We start from the raw sequence: 26,017 nt of genomic DNA, 5'->3' as shown, positions 1-26,017 counted from the left end.
TTCACATGGAGCAGCATTAACTACACAGAGCCGTTGTTCACTGAGGAGCTGCGCTAAAAATCGCGCGAATATGAACGTGGTTTTGTGCAGCTCGTCAGTGAACAACGGCTTTGTGTAGTTAATGCTGCTCAATGTGAAAGCACGCAGGTGATGGAGATTTACCGCTGATTAAAGAACCGGCTTTACTGATAAGATGCGCGTTAAATATCGCTTGCGATTAATCGTGCAGCCCTAATTAAAAATGACATAACTGAGCGAATGACACTTAATGACAGTTGTCATAAACATGCATACAACCTCCTTCATATATGACGTGTGCCATGTCATGATTATGAAGGTGTCATGTCAGTCTTATGCACACCCCTTCATGTAAAGTGTTACCCAATTTTTAAATATTTATTTTATTTGGCTGCAAAATGACGAATAAGAATAGGAAGCACACAATGCACACATTACATAATTAATATTCATAAGCCAAGCTGCTGGGCAAGTAAGAGAAAAATGTGAGCAACAGAGATTGTGACTTTGACTAACGTTATTGCTAAGCTAATGTTTCCAAATACATTTGAACAATTGCAGGGGGGGGCAGAAATTTGAGACTTCTCAACAAGGTCAACAATGTTAGAAATCAAACAATGCCAAAGTTCATGAACGTTAGATTTTTTTAGATGGTACCATATGCATAAAACATTGAAGAGATGCTGACGAAGTCTATAACATGATATTTACATACTACTACATTACAGTATTTATTCATATTTGAATTCAATGTTTATATTGTAGTCATTTTTTGTGTTTCTGTCATTTCCATACATTTATTTAAATATCTCTATTTAGTTTTAACTTCATTTTCAGGTTTTTGTTTTAGTAATTTTAGTGCTTCAACTCATTTTAACTTAGAACCGAGTACTTCAACTTACCACTTACTAGTACTTCAGCTTATTTCAGTTAGTTGCCAAGGCAACATTTTCAATTATAGTTTAAGAGTTTGTTTTCTCATCTACTATTCATATTTCATTTGATTTCAGCTTTATTTCAATGAAAACTAAAAAAATTGTAATAGTTTGTTCCTAAGCCCCAGCTAAATGTGTTTTTAAATAAATCAATAAACAAATGTACTTTGACAAATATTTAAATATGAAATATTTATAGTTTATCAATATTATGTATAATTTATAATAAACAATACAAATAAAAATTTTTGTTTGTAATAAATGTTAACTAAAATTAAATTAATACATCATAAAAAAAATTCTAAACAAATGAATGTATTATTTTATAATATAATTTTATGCATAATTTATTATTAATAAAGAACTTCTTGAACTTTTTTTTGTGTTTATTTACAGTAACATGAAATTATATTAAAACATGATTAATATTTATTATAAATTAGATTTGATACTAGTATACATTTTTTTAAGTTGACGTTTTTCATCTAATATTTATATTTATATTTTATTTCAATGAACAAAAACTTGTTTTAATAGTTTTAGTTAACAAAATCATAACTGGTCCACACTTTTTAGATAATTCCTAAGCCTGAGTGAAATGAGTCGGTGTCTTTTACCTTGTATGAGTAGAACACCTTGCAGGTGAGCGGGTAGTTCCTCAGGGTTCCTGAAGGACTCGAGCTGCTGTCGTCGTACGTCTCCATGTTCTCTTCTAATTCTTCTCCTTCCTCTCTGTCCAAATCCACCGTGGTCTACAGAGACACCACAATGAATGTCACCACACGGACAAACAGCACGGCTCACTTGTTGGCTCAGTATTGGTCAATAACCTTCAGAAAGTTTGGCAGAGGGCTTTTTTGTGTGAGAAAATGCAACGGCATGCAACAAACAGCTCAACAGACCAAAATTCAATAGGTGTGTGGACTTTACTTAGTATCCGCCCACTCTTATAGGATAATCTCATTGGTCTAGAGAGGATCAGGTGACCATTTTTCCCAGGAGACAAAACGTGGCAAACAGAAGAATAAAATCATCAACAAAGGACACAGGAAATGGACACTCATACCTTTACAGGTGTTCAATGTGCATCTCACATAACCGGATTTAACTGGGTACAATAACGGAGGAAAAGTGTGTGGACTTTACTTAGTATCCGCCCACTCTTATAGGATAATCTCCTTGGTCTAGAGAGGATCAGGTGACCATTTTTCCCAGGAGACAAAACGTGGCAAACAGAAGAATAAAATCATCAACAAAGGACACAGGAAATGGACACTCATACCTTTACAGGTGTTCAATGTGCATCTCACATAACCGGATTTAACTGGGTACAATAACGGAGGAAAACTGATCCGTGTCAGTCAGTGAAGGTCAACAGAACTGAATCATGGGACCAGGCGAGGTCATTGTAATCTGGAACCTGTGCTGTGGTGGGCGGAGCCTGATCTACAGACCACGCCCACTGCTGACATAAAACAGCTTGTGACGAGGTAATAAAGATTAGATTGAGTGTGAGAAAGCACTTTGAGGTCACTGTTATCTTAACCCTATAAAGCCTACTGTATCAGTATTGATATGGAAATTTCTTAAGGCCTCTAAGTTATCAAAACCTGTGGTACACCCAAGGACTTCTGATTAACAGCTTTAAATACTTTTTTAGCAAGTAAAATGTCTTTTAGTCCAGCTTGTTCTTCACGGTGAAATCTTTAATGATTTTTATAAAGTAAATGTAAGAATAGCTTTATTGTTTGCAATATTTCAATATTACTGGAATGAAGGTTTACTTGATTTTCTGTCCATTGCAACAAAAATCATGTTGAAATGTATCAATAAACTGCTGCATTAAAAACAAACAAAAAGATATATACATATATTTGTTTTACTATTATTGAATATGTCAGGCTTTACAGGGTTAAAGCCCAATTTCCACAAAGAAAAGAATAACTTTCTCTTTTCATTTCATATATGCTTTTATCATCTTCACATCCTAAAATATCCTCGTCTGAAAACGTCCCTTAAACTGAGGGACTGAGATCAGTTATTCCAGGTTTCCCAAACTCGCATCAGTTGCTGTGGTCTCTTCTCGTCTTTAGCTTTCTTATGTTCTGTTGTAAATCTCTCCGTCTCGGTCTGTGTGCTGCGGGGCGCTGTGAGCTGAATATTAAACCACAGACGGAGGTCAATCTGTCTGTGCTGTGGGCTAAACTCTGCTATGTTATTAATATTTCTGCCGTCTTACCTAAAATCACTCAATCTTTACAATGACCTTGAGGCTCCGTGCTCCACACTATGTTCGTGATTTAGCCTCGCAGTACTTCACACTTGTGCTTAACAACATTGCTGCACTGTTCTCATTCTCAACGTTTGTCTGCTGTGATCAAGATTAGTTCTCTCTGCTGTGGCAACTGCTTGTTTAGGCTGGTCTGAAAACAATGGCGCTGACAGAAACAGGAAGGAGCGGGTTGAGGAGGCTGGCAGGACTCTTTTATCAGATGCATGAGAACAAAATCCCACCTCAACTGCATCATTTGAAATGGAAAGTGAGAGAATCTGCATGTAAACTCTTTGAGCTCACCGACAGAGAGAGGTCGTGGGTGGTGAGGGGGGGCAGCGAGGCCCAGCGCTCGTTCTCCAGCTCTTCCATCACCTGGTTCAAGGCGCTCTTCAGCCACGTGTCCACAGAAACTCCCACCTGCCGCAGGAGGTCCAGACGCGCTTCTGCTTTCAGCTTTAGCGTCTGAAAAACACAAAGACAGACAGTCCTGTTCATAAATCTACTGCTTATGAATGAATAACTAATAGTCCAATGTGGTTCAGTTCAGTCTGGTGTGGTTAAAACTAAAACTACTAAAAATCTTTTGTGTTAACGGAAAAAGAGCTGAAATAAAATACAAGTAGTAGCCTTGGCAAATAACTGAAATAAGTGTAAGTACTATAATTACTAAAACTAAAATAAAAATTATTTAGAAATATACATTAAAACAGTTGAAATAAATCTACTGAATATTTTATAATAAATATGTAAGTTGAAGTAGTAAATTACTAAGAGTGAAGTAAAAATAAATGACTAGCCTACAAACAAATATTTAAATAGAAAATTACTAAATAGAAATATTTCAAAACAAACTAATAAAAAAATTGAAATGAAAACTGAAAATAAAATGAAACAAACTAATTTAAAATAAAGAGAGATAGAAATAAGTTGAAGTATGAAAATGACAAACTAAAATTGAAATAAAAATAAATGAAAGATAAATAGAAATATACATTAATATTAATAGTTGAAATAAATCTAATGAATATTTTATAATAAATATGTTTATAAATATGTAAGTGCAAGTAGTAAATTACTAAGAGTGAAGTAAAAATAAATGACTAGCCTACAACCAAATATTTAAATAGAAAATGACTAAATTGCTAAACAGAAATATTTCAAAACAAACTAATAAAAAAATTAAAATGAAAACTGAAAAAAAAGTAATTTAAAATAAAGATAGATGGATGGAAATAAGTTGAAGTACTCAAATGACTAAAACTGAAATAAAAATAAATGAAAGCTAAATAGAAATATAAAAAGAAAAAACTAATAAAAATGACAACAGTACATAATAAAAAGATGAGAACTAATCAAATTAAAACTAAACATAAAGAACTGAATAAAAGCTTGTCTGTTCATACAAAAGCAACCAAAATTAGAATTATTAAAATATTTTTGTTAATTGAAAAAGAGATGAAATAAAATAAAATAAAAAATATTACATGTAAAACACGAAGAATGACCATTAAAATATTGCGTTGGAAACTAACTGAAATAAGTTGAAGTACTAAAATGATTAAAATTAAAACTAAAATAAAAATAAACAAAAGCTAAATAGACATTAAAAACACCACAAACTAACAGAACTGACGTAAGTACAAAAAATTACAAAAAAAAAAAAAGGACAAATAAAATTAAAACTACAAAATAAAAAAGCTAATTTAAAATAAATAAAATAAACAGCTTACATATACTGTAATTTTCAAGCAACAAATAAGTTGTCCATACAAAAATGTGAAATTATGCCTTGGCAATTAACTGAATTAAATATGATGAAATACTAAAATTAATACAACTGGCGGGGATTAAAGCTAAACAGAAATATAACAAAAAGCATATAACAAAATCTTAAAACTAAAATTGATAATTCAAAATACCAATAATACTATATTAATATAAAAATATGACTAAAATAACATTGGCTCAGTCCAGGTTGACCAACCTCACATTCAAAATGCAATTTCGCAGTCACTTTTTGCAATGAAATTGAGTGCTGAAAACCAAAGGGTGTCAGATTGATTCTAAAACAAACCGTGTGTGAATGTAACTTTAAAACAGGACTGACTGAATGAAAGTAGCCTCTGAAAGCAAAAAGCTGCATTTTAAAAGACAAGTTAACGTCAGACATAATAGTTTGTTCCTAAGCCCCAGCTAAATGTGTTTTTAAATAAATCAATAAATAAATGTAAAATGAAATATTTATAGTTTATCAATATTATGTATAATTTATAATAAACAATACAAATAAAAAATTTTTTGTTTGTAATAAATGTTAACTAAAATTAAATTAATACATCATAAAAAAAATTCTAAACAAATGAATGTATTATTTTATAATATAATTTTATGCATAATTTATTATTAATAAAGAACTTCTTGAACTTTTTTTTGTGTTTATTTACAGTAACATGAAATTATATTAAAACATGATTAATATTTATTATAAATTAGATTTGATACTAGTATACATTTTTTTAAGTTGACGTTTTTCATCTAATATTTATATTTATATTTTATTTCAATGAACAAAAACTTGTTTTAATAGTTTTAGTTAACAAAATCATAACTGGTCCACACTTTTTAGATAATTCCTAAGCCCGAGTGAAATGAGTCGTTGTCTTTTACCTTGTATGAGTAGAACACCTTGCAGGTGAGCGGGTAGTTCCTCAGGGTTCCTGAAGGACTCGAGCTGCTGTCGTCGTATGTCTCCATGTTCTCTTCTAATTCTTCTCCTTCCTCTCTGTCCAAATCCACCGTGGTCTACAGAGACACCACAATGAATGTCACCACACGGACAAACAGCACGGCTCACTTGTTGGCTCAGTATTGGTCAATAACCTTCAGAAAGTTTGGCAGAGGGCTTTTTTGTGTGAGAAAATGCAACGGCATGCAACAAACAGCTCAACAGACCAAAATTCAATAGGTGTGTGGACTTTACTTAGTATCCGCCCACTCTTATAGGATAATCTCCTTGGTCTAGAGAGGATCAGGTGACCATTTTTCCCAGGAGACAAAACGTGGCAAACAGAAGAATAAAATCATCAACAAAGGACACAGGAAATGGACACTCATACCTTTACAGGTGTTCAATGTGCATCTCACATAACCGGATTTAACTGGGTACAATAACGGAGGAAAAGTGATCCGTGTCAGTCAGTGAAGGTCAACAGAACTGAATCATGGGACCAGGCGAGGTCATTGTAATCTGGAACCTGTGCTGTGGTGGGCGGAGCCTGATCTACAGACCACGCCCACTGCTGACATAAAACAGCTTGTGACGAGGTAATAAAGATTAGATTGAGTGTGAGAAAGCACTTTGAGGTCACTGTTATCTTAACCCTATAAAGCCTACTGTATCAGTATTGATATGGAAATTTCTTAAGGCCTCTAAGTTATCAAAACCTGTGGTACACCCAAGGACTTCTGATTAACAGCTTTAAATACTTTTTTAGCAAGTAAAATGTCTTTTAGTCCAGCTTGTTCTTCACGGTGAAATCTTTAATGATTTTTATAAAGTAAATGTAAGAATAGCTTTATTGTTTGCAATATTTCAATATTACTGGAATGAAGGTTTACTTGATTTTCTGTCCATTGCAACAAAAATCATGTTGAAATGTATCAATAAACTGCTGCATTAAAAACAAACAAAAAGATATATACATATATTTGTTTTACTATTATTGAATATGTCAGGCTTTACAGGGTTAAAGCCCAATTTCCACAAAGAAAAGAATAACTTTCTCTTTTCATTTCATATATGCTTTTATCATCTTCACATCCTAAAATATCCTCGTCTGAAAACGTCCCTTAAACTGAGGGACTGAGATCAGTTATTCCAGGTTTCCCAAACTCGCATCAGTTGCTGTGGTCTCTTCTCGTCTTTAGCTTTCTTATGTTCTGTTGTAAATCTCTCCGTCTCGGTCTGTGTGCTGCGGGGCGCTGTGAGCTGAATATTAAACCACAGACGGAGGTCAATCTGTCTGTGCTGTGGGCTAAACTCTGCTATGTTATTAATATTTCTGCCGTCTTACCTAAAATCACTCAATCTTTACAATGACCTTGAGGCTCCGTGCTCCACACTATGTTCGTGATTTAGCCTCGCAGTACTTCACACTTGTGCTTAACAACATTGCTGCACTGTTCTCATTCTCAACGCTGTGATCATGTGATCAAGATTAGTTCTCTCTGCTGTGGCAACTGCTTGTTTAGGCTGGTCTGAAAACAATGGCGCTGAGGAAGGAGCGAAGGAGCGGGTTGAGGAGGCTGGCAGGACTCTTTTATCAAATGCATGAGAACAAAATCCCACCTCAACTGCATCATTTGAAATGGAAAGTGAGAGAATCTGCATGTAAACTCTTTGAGCTCACCGACAGAGAGAGGTCGTGGGTGGTGAGGGGGGGCAGCGAGGCCCAGCGCTCGTTCTCCAGCTCTTCCATCACCTGGTTCAAGGCGCTCTTCAGCCACGTGTCCACAGAAACTCCCACCTGCCGCAGGAGGTCCAGACGCGCTTCTGCTTTCAGCTTTAGCGTCTGAAAAACACAAAGACAGACAGTCCTGTTCATAAATCTACTGCTTATGAATGAATAACTAATAGTCCAATGTGGTTCAGTTCAGTCTGGTGTGGTTAAAACTAAAACTACTAAAAATCTTTTGTGTTAACGGAAAAAGAGCTGAAATAAAATACAAGTAGTAGCCTTGACAACTAACTGAAATAAGTGTAAGTACTATAATCACTAAAACTAAAATAAAAATTTAGAAATATACATTAAAACAGTTGAAATAAATCTACTGAATATTTTATAATAAATATGTAAGTTGAAGTAGTAAATTACTAAGAGTGAAGTAAAAATAAATGACTAGCCTACAAACAAATATTTAAATAGAAAATTACTAAATAGAAATATTTCAAAACAAACTAATAAAAAAATTGAAATGAAAACTGAAAATAAAATGAAACAAACTAATTTAAAATAAAGAGAGATAGAAATAAGTTGAAGTATGAAAATGACAAACTAAAATTGAAATAAAAATAAATGAAAGATAAATAGAAATATACATTAATATTAATAGTTGAAATAAATCTAATGAATATTTTATAATAAATATGTTTATAAATATGTAAGTGCAAGTAGTAAATTACTAAGAGTGAAGTAAAAATAAATGACTAGCCTACAACCAAATATTTAAATAGAAAATGACTAAATTGCTAAACAGAAATATTTCAAAACAAACTAATAAAAAAATTAAAATGAAAACTGAAAAAAAAGTAATTTAAAATAAAGATAGATGGATGGAAATAAGTTGAAGTACTCAAATGACTAAAACTGAAATAAAAATAAATGAAAGCTAAATAGAAATATAAAAAGAAAAAACTAATAAAAATGACAACAGTACATAATAAAAAGATGAGAACTAATCAAATTAAAACTAAACATAAAGAACTGAATAAAAGCTTGTCTGTTCATACAAAAGCAACCAAAATTAGAATTATTAAAATATTTTTGTTAATTGAAAAAGAGATGAAATAAAATAAAATAAAAAATATTACATGTAAAACACGAAGAATGACCATTAAAATATTGCGTTGGAAACTAACTGAAATAAGTTGAAGTACTAAAATGATTAAAATTAAAACTAAAATAAAAATAAACAAAAGCTAAATAGACATTAAAAACACCACAAACTAACAGAACTGACGTAAGTACAAAAAATTACAAAAAAAAAAAAAGGACAAATAAAATTAAAACTACAAAATAAAAAAGCTAATTTAAAATAAATAAAATAAACAGCTTACATATACTGTAATTTTCAAGCAACAAATAAGTTGTCCATACAAAAATGTGAAATTATGCCTTGGCAATTAACTGAATTAAATATGATGAAATACTAAAATTAATACAACTGGCGGGGATTAAAGCTAAACAGAAATATAACAAAAAGCATATAACAAAATCTTAAAACTAAAATTGATAATTCAAAATACCAATAATACTATATTAATATAAAAATATGACTAAAATAACATTGGCTCAGTCCAGGTTGACCAACCTCACATTCAAAATGCAATTTCGCAGTCACTTTTTGCAATGAAATTGAGTGCTGAAAACCAAAGGGTGTCAGATTGATTCTAAAACAAACCGTGTGTGAATGTAACTTTAAAACAGGACTGACTGAATGAAAGTAGCCTCTGAAAGCAAAAAGCTGCATTTTAAAAGACAAGTTAACGTCAGACAGAGAAAAACAAACAAGGTAAAACTGCTGGGAGCGCGAGTGTCCCGTCCCGTCATAATGTCTGGGGTAGCTGTGCTCATTAGTCAGGTGAGGCGTCTGATCTCTGAGGATCCTACAGCTGTTTCTCATTATCAGCCAAACTTTCTGAAGACTCATCACTTTCAGTTTAGCCAACAGCTTTCAGAAGCCATTTCAGTGTGGACTCCCTCAGTCATTCATTTCTGTGTAATTCTGACGGGACAAGAAATTTCAAAGGAAATAATTAAAATGCAATTATACTTTTAATATGTGTTGATGAGTAGCCTAAACACAGATTTCTCTGGCACATTGCCTGCTGCCAAATAACAGCTTAACATTTCCAAACGCAACTTTAGGTTTCACTCCTTATTCTGTTTGTTGTGTCTTTGCTGGTTGTCCATTAGTTCTTAATGGGGTTATTAAATATTTAATGGTTTGTAAGAACTAATGGAGAACTACAATTTGGCTTCAAGCGTTCTGAGTTCAAGAGAAAAAAACAAAGATGGTGTTTTATCTACAACATCTAGTCCATTAAATTCTCAAAAAAAAGTAATTTAAAATAAAGATAGATGGATGGAAATAAGTTGAAGTACTCAAATGACTAAAACTGAAATAAAAATAAATGAAAGCTAAATAGAAATATAAAAAGAAAAAACTAATAAAAATGACAACAGTACATAATAAAAAGATGAGAACTAATCAAATTAAAACTAAACATAAAGAACTGAATAAAAGCTTGTCTGTTCATACAAAAGCAACCAAAATTAGAATTATTAAAATATTTTTGTTAATTGAAAAAGAGATGAAATAAAATAAAATAAAAAATATTACATGTAAAACACGAAGAATGACCATTAAAATATTGCGTTGGAAACTAACTGAAATAAGTTGAAGTACTAAAATGATTAAAATTAAAACTAAAATAAAAATAAACAAAAGCTAAATAGACATTAAAAACACCACAAACTAACAGAACTGACGTAAGTACAAAAAATTACAAAAAAAAAAAAAGAAAAAAAAAATTAAAACTAAAAAAAAAAAAAGCTAATTTAAAATAAATAAAATAAACAGCTTACATATACTGTAATTTTCAAGCAACAAATAAGTTGTCCATACAAAAATGTGAAATCATGCCTTGGCAATTAACTGAATTAAATATGATGAAATACTAAAATTAATACAACTGGCGGGGATTAAAGTTTGTTAATTGAAAAAGAGATGAAATAAAATAAAATAAAAAATATTACATGTAAAACACGAAGAATGACCATTAAAATATTGCGTTGGAAACTAACTGAAATAAGTTGAAGTACTAAAATGATTAAAATTAAAACTAAAATAAAAATAAACAAAAGCTAAATAGACATTAAAAACACCACAAACTAACAGAACTGACGTAAGTACAAAAAATTACAAAAAAAAAAAAAGGACAAATAAAATTAAAACTACAAAATAAAAAAGCTAATTTAAAATAAATAAAATAAACAGCTTACATATACTGTAATTTTCAAGCAACAAATAAGTTGTCCATACAAAAATGTGAAATTATGCCTTGGCAATTAACTGAATTAAATATGATGAAATACTAAAATTAATACAACTGGGGGGGATTAAAGCTAAACAGAAATATAACAAAAAGCATATAACAAAATCTTAAAACTAAAATTAAAATCTCAAAATACCAATAATACTATATTAATATAAAAATATGACTAAAATAACATTGGCTCAGTCCAGGTTGACCAACCTCACATTCAAAATGCAATTTCGCAGTCACTTTTTGCAATGAAATTGAGTGCTGAAAACCAAAGGGTGTCAGATTGATTCTAAAACAAACCGTGTGTGAATGTAACTTTAAAACAGGACTGACTGAATGAAAGTAGCCTCTGAAAGCAAAAAGCTGCATTTTAAAAGACAAGTTAACGTCAGACAGAGAAAAACAAACAAGGTAAAACTGCTGGGAGCGCGAGTGTCCCGTCCCGTCATAATGTCTGGGGTAGCTGTGCTCATTAGTCAGGTGAGGCGTCTGATCTCTGAGGATCCTACAGCTGTTTCTCATTATCAGCCAAACTTTCTGAAGACTCATCACTTTCAGTTTAGCCAACAGCTTTCAGAAGCCATTTCAGTGTGGACTCCCTCAGTCATTCATTTCTGTGTAATTCTGACGGGACAAGAAATTTCAAAGGAAATAATTAAAATGCAATTATACTTTTAATATGTGTTGATGAGTAGCCTAAACACAGATTTCTCTGGCACATTGCCTGCTGCCAAATAACAGCTTAACATTTCCAAACGCAACTTTAGGTTTCACTCCTTATTCTGTTTGTTGTGTCTTTGCTGGTTGTCCATTAGTTCTTAATGGGGTTATTAAATATTTAATGGTTTGTAAGAACTAATGGAGAACTACAATTTGGCTTCAAGCGTTCTGAGTTCAAGAGAAAAAAACAAAGATGGTGTTTTATCTACAACATCTAGTCCATTAAATTCTCTGTAATTACTTATTGTCGTTAATTTGTCTCATCCAAAAATGTAAATTCTGTCATCATTAGCTCACTCTCGTATTGTTCCAAACCCATATGACTTCCCAATGAGGAATTTGCACTTATGCATATTCAAATTTGGTGGGATTTGATCAGTTACAAGACATGCAAGAACCAATTTGTTTGGTGTCAATGATGACAAACCAGATAAAATGATTTGAATGCATGCATGCATAAAACTTGAGAGCATCATTTTTAGGGATTACAATTTTAAGCTATTGCATGACTTATGAAGGCTTGGAACATATCACACTTTTATGGTTAATTTATTGTTTGTTATTGCTCTTGGTCATTGAATTATTAAATGTATTTATTTCAATTAGTTGCCAAGGCAGCATTTCTAATTTTTCATTAAAAAATACTTTAATTTATTTCAGCTCTTAGCTCTTTTTCAGTTAAGGAAAATTATTAAGTTGAAGTACTAAATTACTAAAACTGTAATCAAATACATTAAAGCCAAATAGAAACATTTAAAATACAAACAAATAAAAATAAAGTACAACATTTTACAACTTAAACCAAAATTAAAATAAAAAAGGGATAAAAATACTAACTAATCGAAAATAAAAATGGATCGAAATACGTTGAAGTTGAATTACTAAAATTACTAAACCAAAATAATAATAATTAAAAAAAGTCAAAACATTTAACAAGAATTAAAATGAAAACTGAAAATAAAAAAGCGAATTAACAGATAGATTGTCCTGTTCATAGTTTACATTTACTGTAGTATTCAAGCAGTTACCTACGACAAACCAGTTGTCCATTGTAGCCCAGTGTTGTTACTGTAAACTAAAACTATTAAAAATGTTTTCATTAATGGAAACACAGCTGAAAAAAAGAAAAGAATATAGCATTTTTATGGCTCATTCATTTCTTAATCATTGTATGCTGCCAGGACATGGAAAAGCCATTCAAAATATTCACAGAATTCTTTCTTCAAGGAATAATGAAGTCATATGGGTTTGGAGCCACGTGAGGGTGATTCAACTATGAGACAATTGTCATTTTTGGATGAACACTTCCTTTAATATATAATCTATAAGAGAGGTCAGAGGCAAGGCCAGCAGAGGGAGCCTCGACTGCTGGATTCATGTGTAAAGACACTGCAGGACATCTTCGAGGAGAAGACACATTGAGCAGACAAAGAGACTGACAGCCTGTCTCTGAACAGATCGATAGAGAGAGCTCCGTTTGGAAAGGGAAATGCATGCATTACAGAAAGACAGAGACATTTGGGACATTATTAAAGGGTTAGTTCACCCCAAAATGAAAATACTGTCATTAATTACTCATCCTCGTGTTGTTCGAAACCCGTAAGACCTTCGTTCATCTTCGGAACACAATTTAAGATATTTTTGATGAAATCTGAGGGCTCTCTGACCCTCCCATAGACAGCAAGGTAACTACCACGTTCAAGGTCCAGAAAAGTGCCAAGATGATCGACAAAGTAGTCCGTGTGACATCAGTGGTTCAACTGTAAAGTTACGAAGCTACGAGAATACTTTTTTGCATAAAGAAAACTAAAATACCGACTTTATTCCACATTTTCGTCTCTACTGCATCACTTGTGGAAGCATGTTCATGACAGTATCATATACGCGAGCGTGTGGCGGCGCTGACCCAGATCCGGCGTAATGACGTCATCATTGATGTCGTCTTCGTAACTTTACAGTTGTACCACTGATGTCACACGGACTACTTTGTCGATCATCTTGGCACTTTTCTGGACCTTGAACGTGGTAGTTACCTTGCTGTCTATAAGAGGGTCAGCGTGCCCTCAGATTTCATCAAAAATATCTTAAATTGTGTTCTGAAGATGAATGAAGGTCTTACAGGTTTCGAACAACACGAGGGTGAGTAAATAATGACAGAAATTTCATTTTTGGGTGAACTAACCCTTTAAGCACTTCTGCCTTGTTTGGTCTAATAAAAACAAATGAAATGCTACTCAAATAAATGCACTATACAAAACTATTCTGTGCAAACATACACGTGTTTACAGCACAAGTAAATACAGATGGATGCCATCAAGCTCTACATAGTAAAAAAAAAGATTTTTTTGTAGTTGAAGTACATTTACAAGAAAATACTTTAAAATTTCATGTAATATCAATTTCTGAGTGAACATTTATTCTACATCAGTTTTTCTTTTTTCAATGTATTTGACTTACGCACTATATTCCAAGCCTTCTGAAGCGATATGATGCATTATCCAAGGAAAAGAGAAAAATAAAAGCTAAAACTCATCTCCAGTCCACTCTTTTACTGTAGGGCAAAAAGCAGCGTGAACATCCTGCTAAACTTCTCCTTTTGTGTTCCTCGGAAGAACATAATGAGCATCATTACGTCACCTCTGCTTTGCGGACGCTCTCCTTGGCCTCCTCTATTCGGAATTCCAGCTCATTCCGGCTCTGTTCCGTGGGCGGAGTCCCGAGCGTCTCGCATTCCTCTAGAGCCTGTCATAAAAACAAATTACCGTTCAATCAGCTCAGTTCAATTAGCTCATCACGAAAAAACAGCATCAGACCACATTTCCTGTCACTAATCTAACAATCGTACAGGACACACATAACGTTTAACGCAGTGATTCACATTCCTGAATTCCCCTGAATCTCACAAAAACTTTTAGAAACGATGAGGTCATATATTACCTCAGAATCAAAAGGAAAAAAAGAAGACATGTTACAAATTTAGTAACATTGTGACTTTTTCATGATTATTAAGCACATTTCTCTTTCAAACTATTTTGTATATTTTAAAGAAAGTATACTGTTCTACCACTTTTATTTTGATTATTAAATATAATATTGCAATACAAAAAATATTGTATAATATTGTACTGCAACAATTTGGGGCAGGAACTCACCGAAAATAAAATAAAATAACTAATTATAGTAAAATAAATAAAGTAAAAAAATTTAATTAAATTAAATAAACTAAAATAAAAAAATAAATACGTAAAAATAAAATAGTAAAGTTCACTAAAATAGTAAAAACATTTTTTATTTCTTTTAATTTTGTGGAATTATGTGACCTGGATGGATTTTGAGATTACACCTGCTCCTGTAAAACAGTTTATGTCTTAGTCATCTGTAATTAAATGATTAATTTGCAACGCAACAGAATTTGTATCAAATCCTCAAATGTAAAATATCCAGAATTTGGGGCTGGATCTCACAGAATTGTCATAAAAATAAAATAATGTTGTATAATATTATACTGCAATATGCTTTATTGTAGATATATAAATACTGTATAATTAACATGCAACAAACAATCACCACTGAGAATAATGCAAATGACAAAAATAAATAAATAAATAAATTCGGGGGGATCCTCAAATGTAAAATTTCCAGATTTAGGGTTAATTTCATTCATTCATTTATTTTTTATTTTATTTTGTGGATTCATGTGACATGAACATGATTGTGAAATTAAACCTTATGTCACATCATTTGTAATTACTATAAAAATCCGAATTTGCATCTCGATACTTACAAAATATTTTTAAGTGTTTAAGTGTGTGGTTTGTCACAGATGTTGTCTTGGAGTGCAAATGCATGTGTGTGACATCCAGCACCTCTCACCCGTTTGTAATGGATGATGTTTTTGTGTTCGCGAGCCACACGTGTGGCCCATTTCCTCGCTTCTTTGTTGAGACTGTGTTCTTCGGTGGTTCCCGTCTCCGATTCCAGCTGTCGACTCTGAAACACACACACACACACACACACACACAACTGGTTACCACAGCAACACACACCTGCCGGAATCACAGGTCTGAGATCAGACTCTTTACATTCACAATTAAAAACACAAAAGCACAGATTCAGTGCTGAGAACATTTCAACATCTCTGATATCAGACCTGAAGCACAGGAGGATTTGTTAATCAACTCAAATCAACCAACCTGCTTGGATTAGCAGAGGTTTAGTGGGAAAAGACGGTTAACAAACGACAGGTTTGAGGATTGTGGAGGAAAAAAGATTGCTTGATTCTTCTATCTAATGATAAGGGATGCAATACAACATTACAAAATATTTTTAAGTGTTTAAGTGTGTGGTTTGTCACAGATGTTGTCTTGCAGCGCAAATGCATGTGTGTGACATCCAGCACCTCTCACCCGTTTGTAATGGATGATGTTTTTGTGTTCGCGAGCCACACGTGTGGCCCATTTCCTCGCTTCTTTGTTGAGACTGTGTTCTTCGGTGGTTCCCGTCTCCGATTCCAGCTGTCGACTCTGAAACACACACACACACACACACACACACACAACTGGTTACCACAGCAACACACACCTGCCGGAATCACAGGTCTGAGATCAGACTCTTTACATTCACAATTAAAAACACAAAAGCACAGATTCAGTGCTGAGAACATTTCAACATCTCTGATATCAGACCTGAAGCACAGAAGGATTTGTTAATCAACTCAAATCAACCAACCTGCTTGGATTAGCAGAGGTTTAGTGGGAAAAGACGGTTAACAAACGACAGGTTTGAGGATTGTGGAGGAAAAAAGATTGCTCGATTCTTCTGTCTAATGATAAGGGATGCAATACAACAAATCATTTTTTTAGGAGGCGAGTTGAGGCTCATTGTGAAACGTGCATGTACAGTAAAATCTAATTAACTCATATTTCATTTAGGTTGTTACAAAGTCTTTTCAAATCTCAAGTCTGTCTCTTTCTCAGCATCATTCCAGGTGTCATCCACTAATTATACGTCTCTCCCATGCATTTATCTCTGAGCTTAAACACCTGAAAACAATATGCATTTAGACAAAAGTCTCTTATGAGGGTTTGAAGAAAAATCAACAGGAATCTTTCCTGATCGGTTTATCAGTATACACTAGCATTTAAAAGTTTGGGATTTTTTTCATTTTTCTAAGGATGCATTAATATAGTCAAAAGTGACAGTAAAGCCATTTATAATATTACAAAAGATTTATATTTCAAATAAATGCTGTTCTTTTGAAAATGCTTTAACTTATCAGAAAATCCTAAAAAAAACAAAAAAAAAACGTATCAGTTTCCAAAGAAATATGAAGCAGCACAACTGTTTTCAACATTGATAATAATCAGAAATGTTTCTTGAGCAGTAAATCAGGATATTAGCATGATTTCTGAAGATCATGTGACACTGAAGACTGGAGTTATGATGCTGAAAATTCAGCTGCGCATCACATAAATAAATTACAGTTTAAAATATATTACAGTTGAAAACAGGTATTTTAAATTGTAATAATATTTCAAATTTTTTGTGTTTTTTTTAATCAAATAAATTCAGCCTTGGTGAGCAGAAGAGACTTCTTTCAAAACATAAAAAAAACACCAAACTTTTGAACAGTAGTGTATGTTACTGAAAAGGGAAATAATCATCATAATCAAATTAGAATATATAATTCATCATCTTTCATTAAATTTAAGACCTTTCTCCATCTGTGAAACAACACTTCTTCAACAATCTCTTTTATTTTTCATTGCCTTGATAAATAAATCCCACCCTACATATTCCTTTGGTTGAATATTGCATTTCACTCATAAAAATGTCATTATAAAAATAAAAATGGGTAGCAATGCCAAATTCATGTTGACTTTAAACATGCAGTATATTAAACATTACACATTAAATCAAAATATCTGTGGTTTTTAGTCCATGCCTTGTCATCTATTTACATTTTACTTATTTTAGAAGTTGACTAAACAAACATTAGAATGTATGTGTATTTTACTAAAAGACCACTGAGCACTTTTCTAAAAAACAAAAAAGCCCTTGAATCTGACCGGTCTCATATTTATCCTCCAATAGAAAATAGCTACCATATTCTGTTCAATTCTATAAGAACAACACGTGCAAATGGCAGTATCCTGTGAGAAGAGTGGCGTATGATGATCTGACAGTATCGCTGACACTGCATTCTTGCATGTGAATATTTGAGTCTGACAGCACTGATCAATACAAACTCAATCAGAGCGCTTTAACACAAGCGTCTTCATTCGATATTGCCGCATCAATCTGATATCAGCACTAGTCACGGCTGACAAGCGTTTCTCGAAAGTAAAAAAAATGCATCTAAACATCGCTCTCCTTTTTTACGTCTTGCTGTTTTTCCTCTGGCCGTGACCTTAAACAGATGTGGTGAATGTGTTTGAGGCATGCTGGGTTGTCGAGTCTGCTATGAAACACATGACAGTCTGCAGGGTCTCCATCTGGATTACAGGCGCTCTCGAAGGCCTAATCAATCCCATGTGCCGCTGCTTCAAACTCTGAAACATGCTTTCTGGGAGAGCGTGATGGAATGCGTATGACTGTGGCGCTTTTATATTATGAAAAATTAACTAAATAGACTAAATAGAAATACTTTCTGGGAGAGCGTGATGGAACGCGTATGACTGTGGCGCTTTTATATTATGAAAAATTTACTAAATAGACTAAATAGAAATATCTATCTATCTATCTATCTATCTATCTATCTATCTATCTATCTATCTATCATGTACACATAAATTACAATATTTATTAACATAATATGAATTAATACACATGTGTAATACATAAGGTGTAATACACATTAACATCATGCATTTCTGTAAAGCTGCTTTGAAACTGTGTAAAAAAGCATTACACCAAATAAAACTGACTCGACTATAATATAATATAATATAATATAAATTCTGCACTGCTAGTGGCACCCAATACAGAACTGTAAAAATAATGACATTAAAAACAGAAAGTTTTCAAACTCCCATCTGCTATTGGTCAGACAAACAGAAAGTACTGCCCTACAGTCAAACCACTGGCTGAGCCAATTGGGCTGCTAGCGGTGCAAACATTACACACCTCACGTTTAAATGTAACAAAAAAAAATCTTAATTTCCATGATGAAATTTCCACAAGTGCACAGGCTTATGTCAGCATGCAAAGAACAACAACAAAAACAACAAGTTGATGATGGCTGCACGAGACTGATGCATGATGGGAAATCAAGTCCAACAGACAGTGTGTACCTGCGCCAGAGTCATTCTCATCACACTGACCGCCGATGGCTCAATGTCCACCAACTTCTGCACAGAGCTCAGAGTCTGAGCCGGAGAGGAGGAAAGATGGGCACACACACACACACACACACACATACGCGCATATCACTCACACACACACACACACACACACACACACACACAAGCATATCACATACACACAAACACACACACACGCACACAAACACACACACACACACGAGAATATCACATACACAAACACACACACACACACACACACACGAGCATATCACACATACACACACGCGAGCATATCACACATACATACACACACACACACACCACACACACACACCAAATCAAATTTTGGAATAATTAAGAATTTTTCACACACACACACACACACACACACACACACACACACACGCGAGCATATCACACATACATACATACACACCACACACGCACGTGCAGTGGGATTAAGAGAGGGTTAGAAACAGACTGTTAGAGGACAGAAAAACAGGGTTAGAAACAGCAAAGCAGTCAGAAAGATGTTTAGAGATGTTAACGCTAGCAAACACAATACATACTAACTACTAGAGCTGTGAGAGAGGACAATCACAATACAGGATTCAACACTGAACTACAGGAAGATGGAAGGAAGAGAGAGAAAAAGATAAAGAGAGCAAATGCTAACCATACAGTTACTTGGGGTGTACTTAAATGCTGATTGATTAATTGCTGTTAATAATTTAATTGATTAGAATTTAATTAAACTTCATTTAATTGAAGTTTAATTGCAACATATAATCATTGCAGTTAATAGTGTTCACCGTCTGTTTGATTACATGTCATTAACTAACTGCATGATTTTTACTGTACATTTCTGCCATATAGACATCATCTTGACATAGTCACCACTGATAAGCTACTACTAAATATAATGTAGAAACTTTAAAATAGATGGCCAAAGATGAAGATTTGATTTAAGTTAATTAACATTACTTTATTAAATAATATATAAAGTAGCATGTTGAGTATTTTACGATCCACACAAAATAAAGTAGTAAAGAGAAACTGTCGAAATCTTTTTTTGTACTTTTTTTTCATTTAGCAGACATTATCCAAAAAGACTTCCAAAGCAACAAATCTTAAGGAAGCAATAACATGAGAACAATAAAACTGTAGAAACAGTGTGAAACAGAATAGATTAAAACAGGGAACAATTTATTAAGAGTGAAAGCAAAGAAAAGTTTTTCATTCTTTTTTTTTTTTACATTATATATTTTTTATAATTTGACAATTATTGAAGGTACTAAAATTAAATTCACACTAAAACGCATTACTAAGCTAATTCCAATACCTATAGTTAAAAATAGTATAGTAACAATTCATCGATCAGATCATTCATTTTAGTAACTCTACAGCTAATTAATATAATTAATTTAATAAAATATGCTAACTTATCAAAATCTAAAAAAAACAAAAAACAACTCACAAACAATACTGAGAAAAGCCCTTCAAAAATAGCCTTAACACATTATTATGACAGATGTGTAAACCCTGAACAAGTATTAAACCTTAAATTAAAAACCGAACATTTTACATAAAAAATGGCTTTAGAAGTCAAAATAATTCAATTTCATATTAACAGGTGTTCTGGTGTAGATTTAACTGACCAGGCTGGATTGATCACGGACTCACACAAACATGATTTTCATTTAAGCGGTACTTTCAAGCTTGAATTGCTCCGACAGAAGGATAATTGTTTATTACGAAGTTTATGTATAGGTCGGTGGGCACTGTATTAAATTAGCCTGTTAAAATGTCATCAAGTTAGTTGTTACGCCATTAAAGCACACTAAACTGAAATCAAAGTTTCAAATAGGATAGAAGAACGTAGACAGATACAAAGAGGAACGCTACGGCTGAGAGAACACAAACTAAATATCAAACACACTGAAGCGTAACGAGAGAACGTTCACAAAACGAGTGGTGATTACAGCCCGAGCAGAGACAGACGAGAGTTTCAACAGCGGGGCGTTTCTTCATCACCACAGGAACAAGAAATTCTGTTCCCAGAGACTCTCAGATGCACCAGGCTAAAAATAAAAGGTGATGAAATTTGTGAGTTTTTTCTGCAGAGTTGTGAGATAAGTGTCGATGATGTTGTTAGCGCTGAATAAAATCTGAAACGTTTGAACACAATTTAAACCTTTAAATAGAGAGAACAACAGAGAGAAGACCAAGACCGGAAGAGAGAGCGCTGATACTCTAAATAATGAAACCAACTAAAAATAAGATGTTTAGGTGAAAACTGAAGGAAGATTCCCTGCCATAACATAGTATAAACTGAACAAAATGTAATTTGGGATGACAGAGAATTGATATACAGATATTCACAAGCTAAAGTGATTTTATGGCTAAAACACATTTTTTCTGTAAACATACACTACTGTTCAAAATTCCAGGTTGGTTTAATGTTCTCACCAAGACTGCATTTATTAAAATATTATTACAATTTATAATATCTATTTTCAACTGTGATATAATTTAAAATGTAATTTATTCTCATGATCAAAGCTGTAGTTTCAGCATCATTCCTCAAGTCTTCAGTATCACATGATCTTCAGAAATCATTCTAATATGCTGATTTGCTGCTCAAGAAACATTTCTGATTATTATCAATGTTGAAAACAGTTGTGCTGCTTCATACTTTTTGTGGAAACTATGATAAATTGCATTTTTCAGGATTCTTTGACGAACAAAATTGAAACCATAACATTATAAATGTCTTTACAGTCACTTTTGATCTATTTAACACCTCCCAGCTGGAAAAGAAAACGTACTAATTTCTTAAAAAAAAAAATCGTACTAATTCAAATCTTTTGAACAGTAGTGCATGATTCCTTGATTGCAGTGAAGTTCGTAAACATGCATGCACGAAACTCACTGTATCGCTATCGCTGGGCTGGAACTGGAAGTCTTGTGCTTTGTGAAACACTGGGTTCTCCTGCAGGAACAGCTGCTGGTTGAAGTCCTGCATCACCTGGAGATAAAAAACACAACTAATTAACAAACATATCAAGATGATGCAAGTGTATCTGAAATGCAAAAATGTTCCTTTAAAGGGACAGTTCACCCAAAAACTGACTTTTTTCCTTTCTTCTTGGAACATGATTTTGACAGATTTTTTGGTGCACAATAAATGTTAACATTCTTCAAAATATCTTTTGTGTTCTGCAGAAGAAAGAATGTCATACAGGTTTGTAATGACATAAGGGTGAGTAAATGATGACAAAATGCTAATTTTTGCATGAACTATCCCTTTAAGATCTTGTGCAGGAAAGATCCTTGCGTATCTCTCTCTCTCTCACACATGCGTCACAATAGTGGTATGTAAAATTAGGCCCCCTTGGGCAGTGAAATAGTGCTCAGACAGATGTGTTTGTCAGCGCAGTGGATTATTGATGTGTGTGTGTGTGTGTGTGTGTGTGTGTGTGAGTGAGGGGATTTCTTCATAGGGGAGCCGATAATGAGGTGCTGGCAAAGGGAAACTATTTCTGGGAATGAAGAAGGAAATTGAGAGAATGATGAAACTAAGAAAGGAGAGAGAGAGACTCACTCGACTGGACTTCTCCAGCAGGAACTGGAAGGTGCTGTGGACGGCTTGAAAAGCTTCCAGCTCGGTCCGACAAAAGGATATCAGATAATCCTTCACATGATCGTATATGTTCCCCTCCAGACCCTAGAGAGAAAGAGAAAGACGAATTACATACTCTGTGTTTGAACTGAAGAAATAACAAATGACCTTGAGCTTCAAAGAGTGAAACGAGAATGATAGACATACTACTACTAGACAAAAATAGACAAACAGACAGAACAACAAAACAGACAGACAGAATTATGTACAAAAAAATGACAGAATGGTTGTCAGAACAATAGAATGACAGATAGGAGGGAAAAAAATAAACAGAATGACAGAACTATAAAACACAACAACAGAATGATAGAATGACACAGGAAGACAGAACTATAGACAAAAAAAATGGTCAACGACAGACAGAATTATGCACAAAAATGACAGAATGGCTTACAGAACAATAGAATGACAGAATGACAGATAGGAAGAAAAATAGATAGAATGACAGAAACATAAAAAAAGAACAACAGAACGATAGAATGACAGACAGGAAGACAGAACAATAGACAAAAATGACAGAAAGATAGAACAATAGGCAGAAAAATATAGAAAAACAACAGAATGATACAAAGAACGATAGATAAAATGACAAAGAATGATTAAAACAGATATGGTAGAATAAGGAAAAACAAAGAATGGTTGACGGGATGAAAGAAATATAAAAAAAACTATATGACAGAATATAAAAAAATATACAGTGATGGAAGGGATGATAAATAACAGTAGAATGATATGTAAATCAAATTAAAAAGGATAGAAAGATACAAAGAAAAACTGACAGGATGAAATGACAGAGAATTAGATAACCACAGACAGAGCAACATGATAGAAATATTGACTGACAAAAAGAATGTCAGACGGAATGATTGAAAAATGACATATAACTGAAAATATAGAAAAATGATAGAAGAACCAGAATTAGAAAGCGCTGAACGATAGATGAAATGACACGGATACAATAACAAAAAGAACAAGAAACAAAACAACAGAACTATAGAAAGAATGATAGGGAATTTAAAACAATAGAAAGTAACAGAAAGATATTAAAAACAATAGACAGAATGAACCAACAGAATGATTAAATGATCGAAAAATGACCAAAACAAAACACAGTGTTTGTATGAGCGACAGAAAGAAGGACAGAGCGTCCCGTCGGCCTCCTTGTGGCCAAACGAGCGTTGAACAGACGGACTGTGTGACGCTCGGATCAGAGCAGACTGTTCAAACAGCAGCAGCTGCTGGGAAAGGTTAGCTGGTTCAGATTCCAAGGCCTCGACGTGCAAAAACAAAACTCGAAACCTCTGCTTTCCCCCTCCGTCTCCCTCTCTCCCGCTCCCTCCATGTTCAGCAGCACTGGGAGGGGATGCATTTTGGAAACGGGCTTTGATTTGTACGAGTGAGCTGGAAATGAGACAGACCCGACCACGAGCCGCTCCGTCGGGTTACAGCAGGTGTCAGGAAGCACTTGAGAGTCGTATGCGTGAGAGAGATGGAGAAAGGGAGGCCATGCTTCCTTCTGATAGGATCATGTCTACCTCCACCCACCACACTCAAACTCTGTAACACCCGTGTGTGAGAGCCGTGGACTGAGAGCAACGGGACCAGCTTGCTGTGCTTTTCTAGCCTTTCAAAGTTGCAAGAGACTTTAAAAGGAGTACTTCAGCCAAAAATGAAAATGCACTCACCATCAGGACATCCAAGATGTAGATGAGTTTGTTTCTTCATCAGATTTGGAGAAGTGTAGCATTCCATCACTTGCTCAGCAATGCATCCTCTGCAGTGAATGGGTGCCGTCAGAATGAGAGTCCAAACAGCTGATAAAAACATCAGTAATCCACACCACTCCAGTCTATCAGTTAACAGCTTGTGAAAAGCTGCGTGTTCATTAAGGCATTTTAACTTCAAACTGTTGCTTCCAGCTAAAATGCAAATTCTCTATCCATAATAACACTTCCACCAGTGAAAAGTCCATCTTCTGTTGCCCTCTCACATAAAAATCCAAATCCACACATATGCACAGACAAATTTATTTGGAACTGTTTTGGATTGCTTTGGTTTGTAAACGGTGCTTGATCTGTGCAGATCTTTCTCCTGATTCAGACCAGATGACTTTTTCACTGGAGAAAGCAATATTTAGCCATTTATAATAAACATGCAGCTTTTCACTTCACAAGACATTAACTGATGGACTGGAATGGAGTGGATTACTTGTGGATTATTGTGAAGTTTTTATCAGCTGTTTGGACTCTCATTCTGATGGCACCCATTCACTGCAGAGAGCAAGTTGTGAGCAAGTCAAGTAATGCTACATTTCTGTCCCCAATTTTTTAGGGTGAACTATTCCTTTAAGCTTGCTTGTTTTGTCAAGGCTGTGCATTCACAAACCCTCTGAAAACACACCCAAATGTGTCTCCATGTGTGAAAAACTATAATTCACGTGGCCAGTGGTTATGAGCACACCCGGACGGACGGGAACACATGCATACACACACAACACAGGAAAAGACAAAGCAAACACACGCATCAGCTGAACAAACACTTCTGCTGCATAATAAATGCTTCACTTTACACCCCAATGGCTCCTGCAGGGAATTAATGAACCCCTCACCACACACACACACACACATAAACAAACACACACAAACACATAAACACACACACACATAAACACATAAACAAACACAAACACACACACATAAACAGGCACACACACACACACATAAACACACACACACACACACACACATAAACAAACACACACAAACACATAAACACACACACACACACATAAACACATAAACAAACACAAACACACACACATAAACAGACACACACACACACACACACACACACACACACACACACACACACACACACACACACACACACACACACACACACACACACACACAAACACAAACATAAACATAAACATAAATATAAACAAACACAAACACACAGGAAGATTTCTCTAAGACTCGATATGAACCTGTGGTGAACAACGGCCGCCTGCTGGCTATAAATAGAGGCTAGCAAAATGATTATGCAAGTTATTTTATACATTTTATACCAAGTCTATAATGTGAGGGAAAAAAAATCTTTAACCTAAATTAAATTAAATCATTATAGTTATTTATAACGCAAGTTAATATTCAACATTATACACTACCATTCAAAAGACTGTAAGATGTTTTGATATTTCTGAAAGAAGTCTCTTCTGCTCACCAAGGCTGCATTAAATTAAAAATACAGTAA

The 26,017-nt window shown here is 33.9% G+C and overlaps 1 protein-coding gene across 1 annotated transcript in view; it reads right to left on the bottom strand.

The window, feature by feature from the left end:
* LOC107594367 (F-BAR and double SH3 domains protein 2-like) overlaps window positions 1-26,017 on the bottom strand; it is a 93,850-nt gene that overhangs the window by 10,061 nt on the left and 57,772 nt on the right. Inside the window, exons 9-14 of the mRNA XM_016284379.1 lie at window positions 22,685-22,807; window positions 22,013-22,108; window positions 16,183-16,299; window positions 14,414-14,518; window positions 7,638-7,799; window positions 5,896-6,030 (exon numbers count right to left, since the gene is read on the bottom strand). Of these exons, the coding sequence (XP_016139865.1) occupies window positions 5,896-6,030; window positions 7,638-7,799; window positions 14,414-14,518; window positions 16,183-16,299; window positions 22,013-22,108; window positions 22,685-22,807 (738 nt within the window). The remainder of the gene's footprint in view (window positions 1-5,895; window positions 6,031-7,637; window positions 7,800-14,413; window positions 14,519-16,182; window positions 16,300-22,012; window positions 22,109-22,684; window positions 22,808-26,017) is intronic.

The sequence above is a fragment of the Sinocyclocheilus grahami genome, unplaced genomic scaffold (genome assembly GCF_001515645.1).
Source record: "Sinocyclocheilus grahami isolate Dianchi unplaced genomic scaffold, SAMN03320097.WGS_v1.1 scaffold182.1, whole genome shotgun sequence".
In the NCBI taxonomy this organism is placed as follows: domain Eukaryota; kingdom Metazoa; phylum Chordata; class Actinopteri; order Cypriniformes; family Cyprinidae; genus Sinocyclocheilus; species Sinocyclocheilus grahami.
Note: the sequence above shows the minus strand (reverse complement) of the source record. Positions and strands in the feature narration are given on the sequence as shown.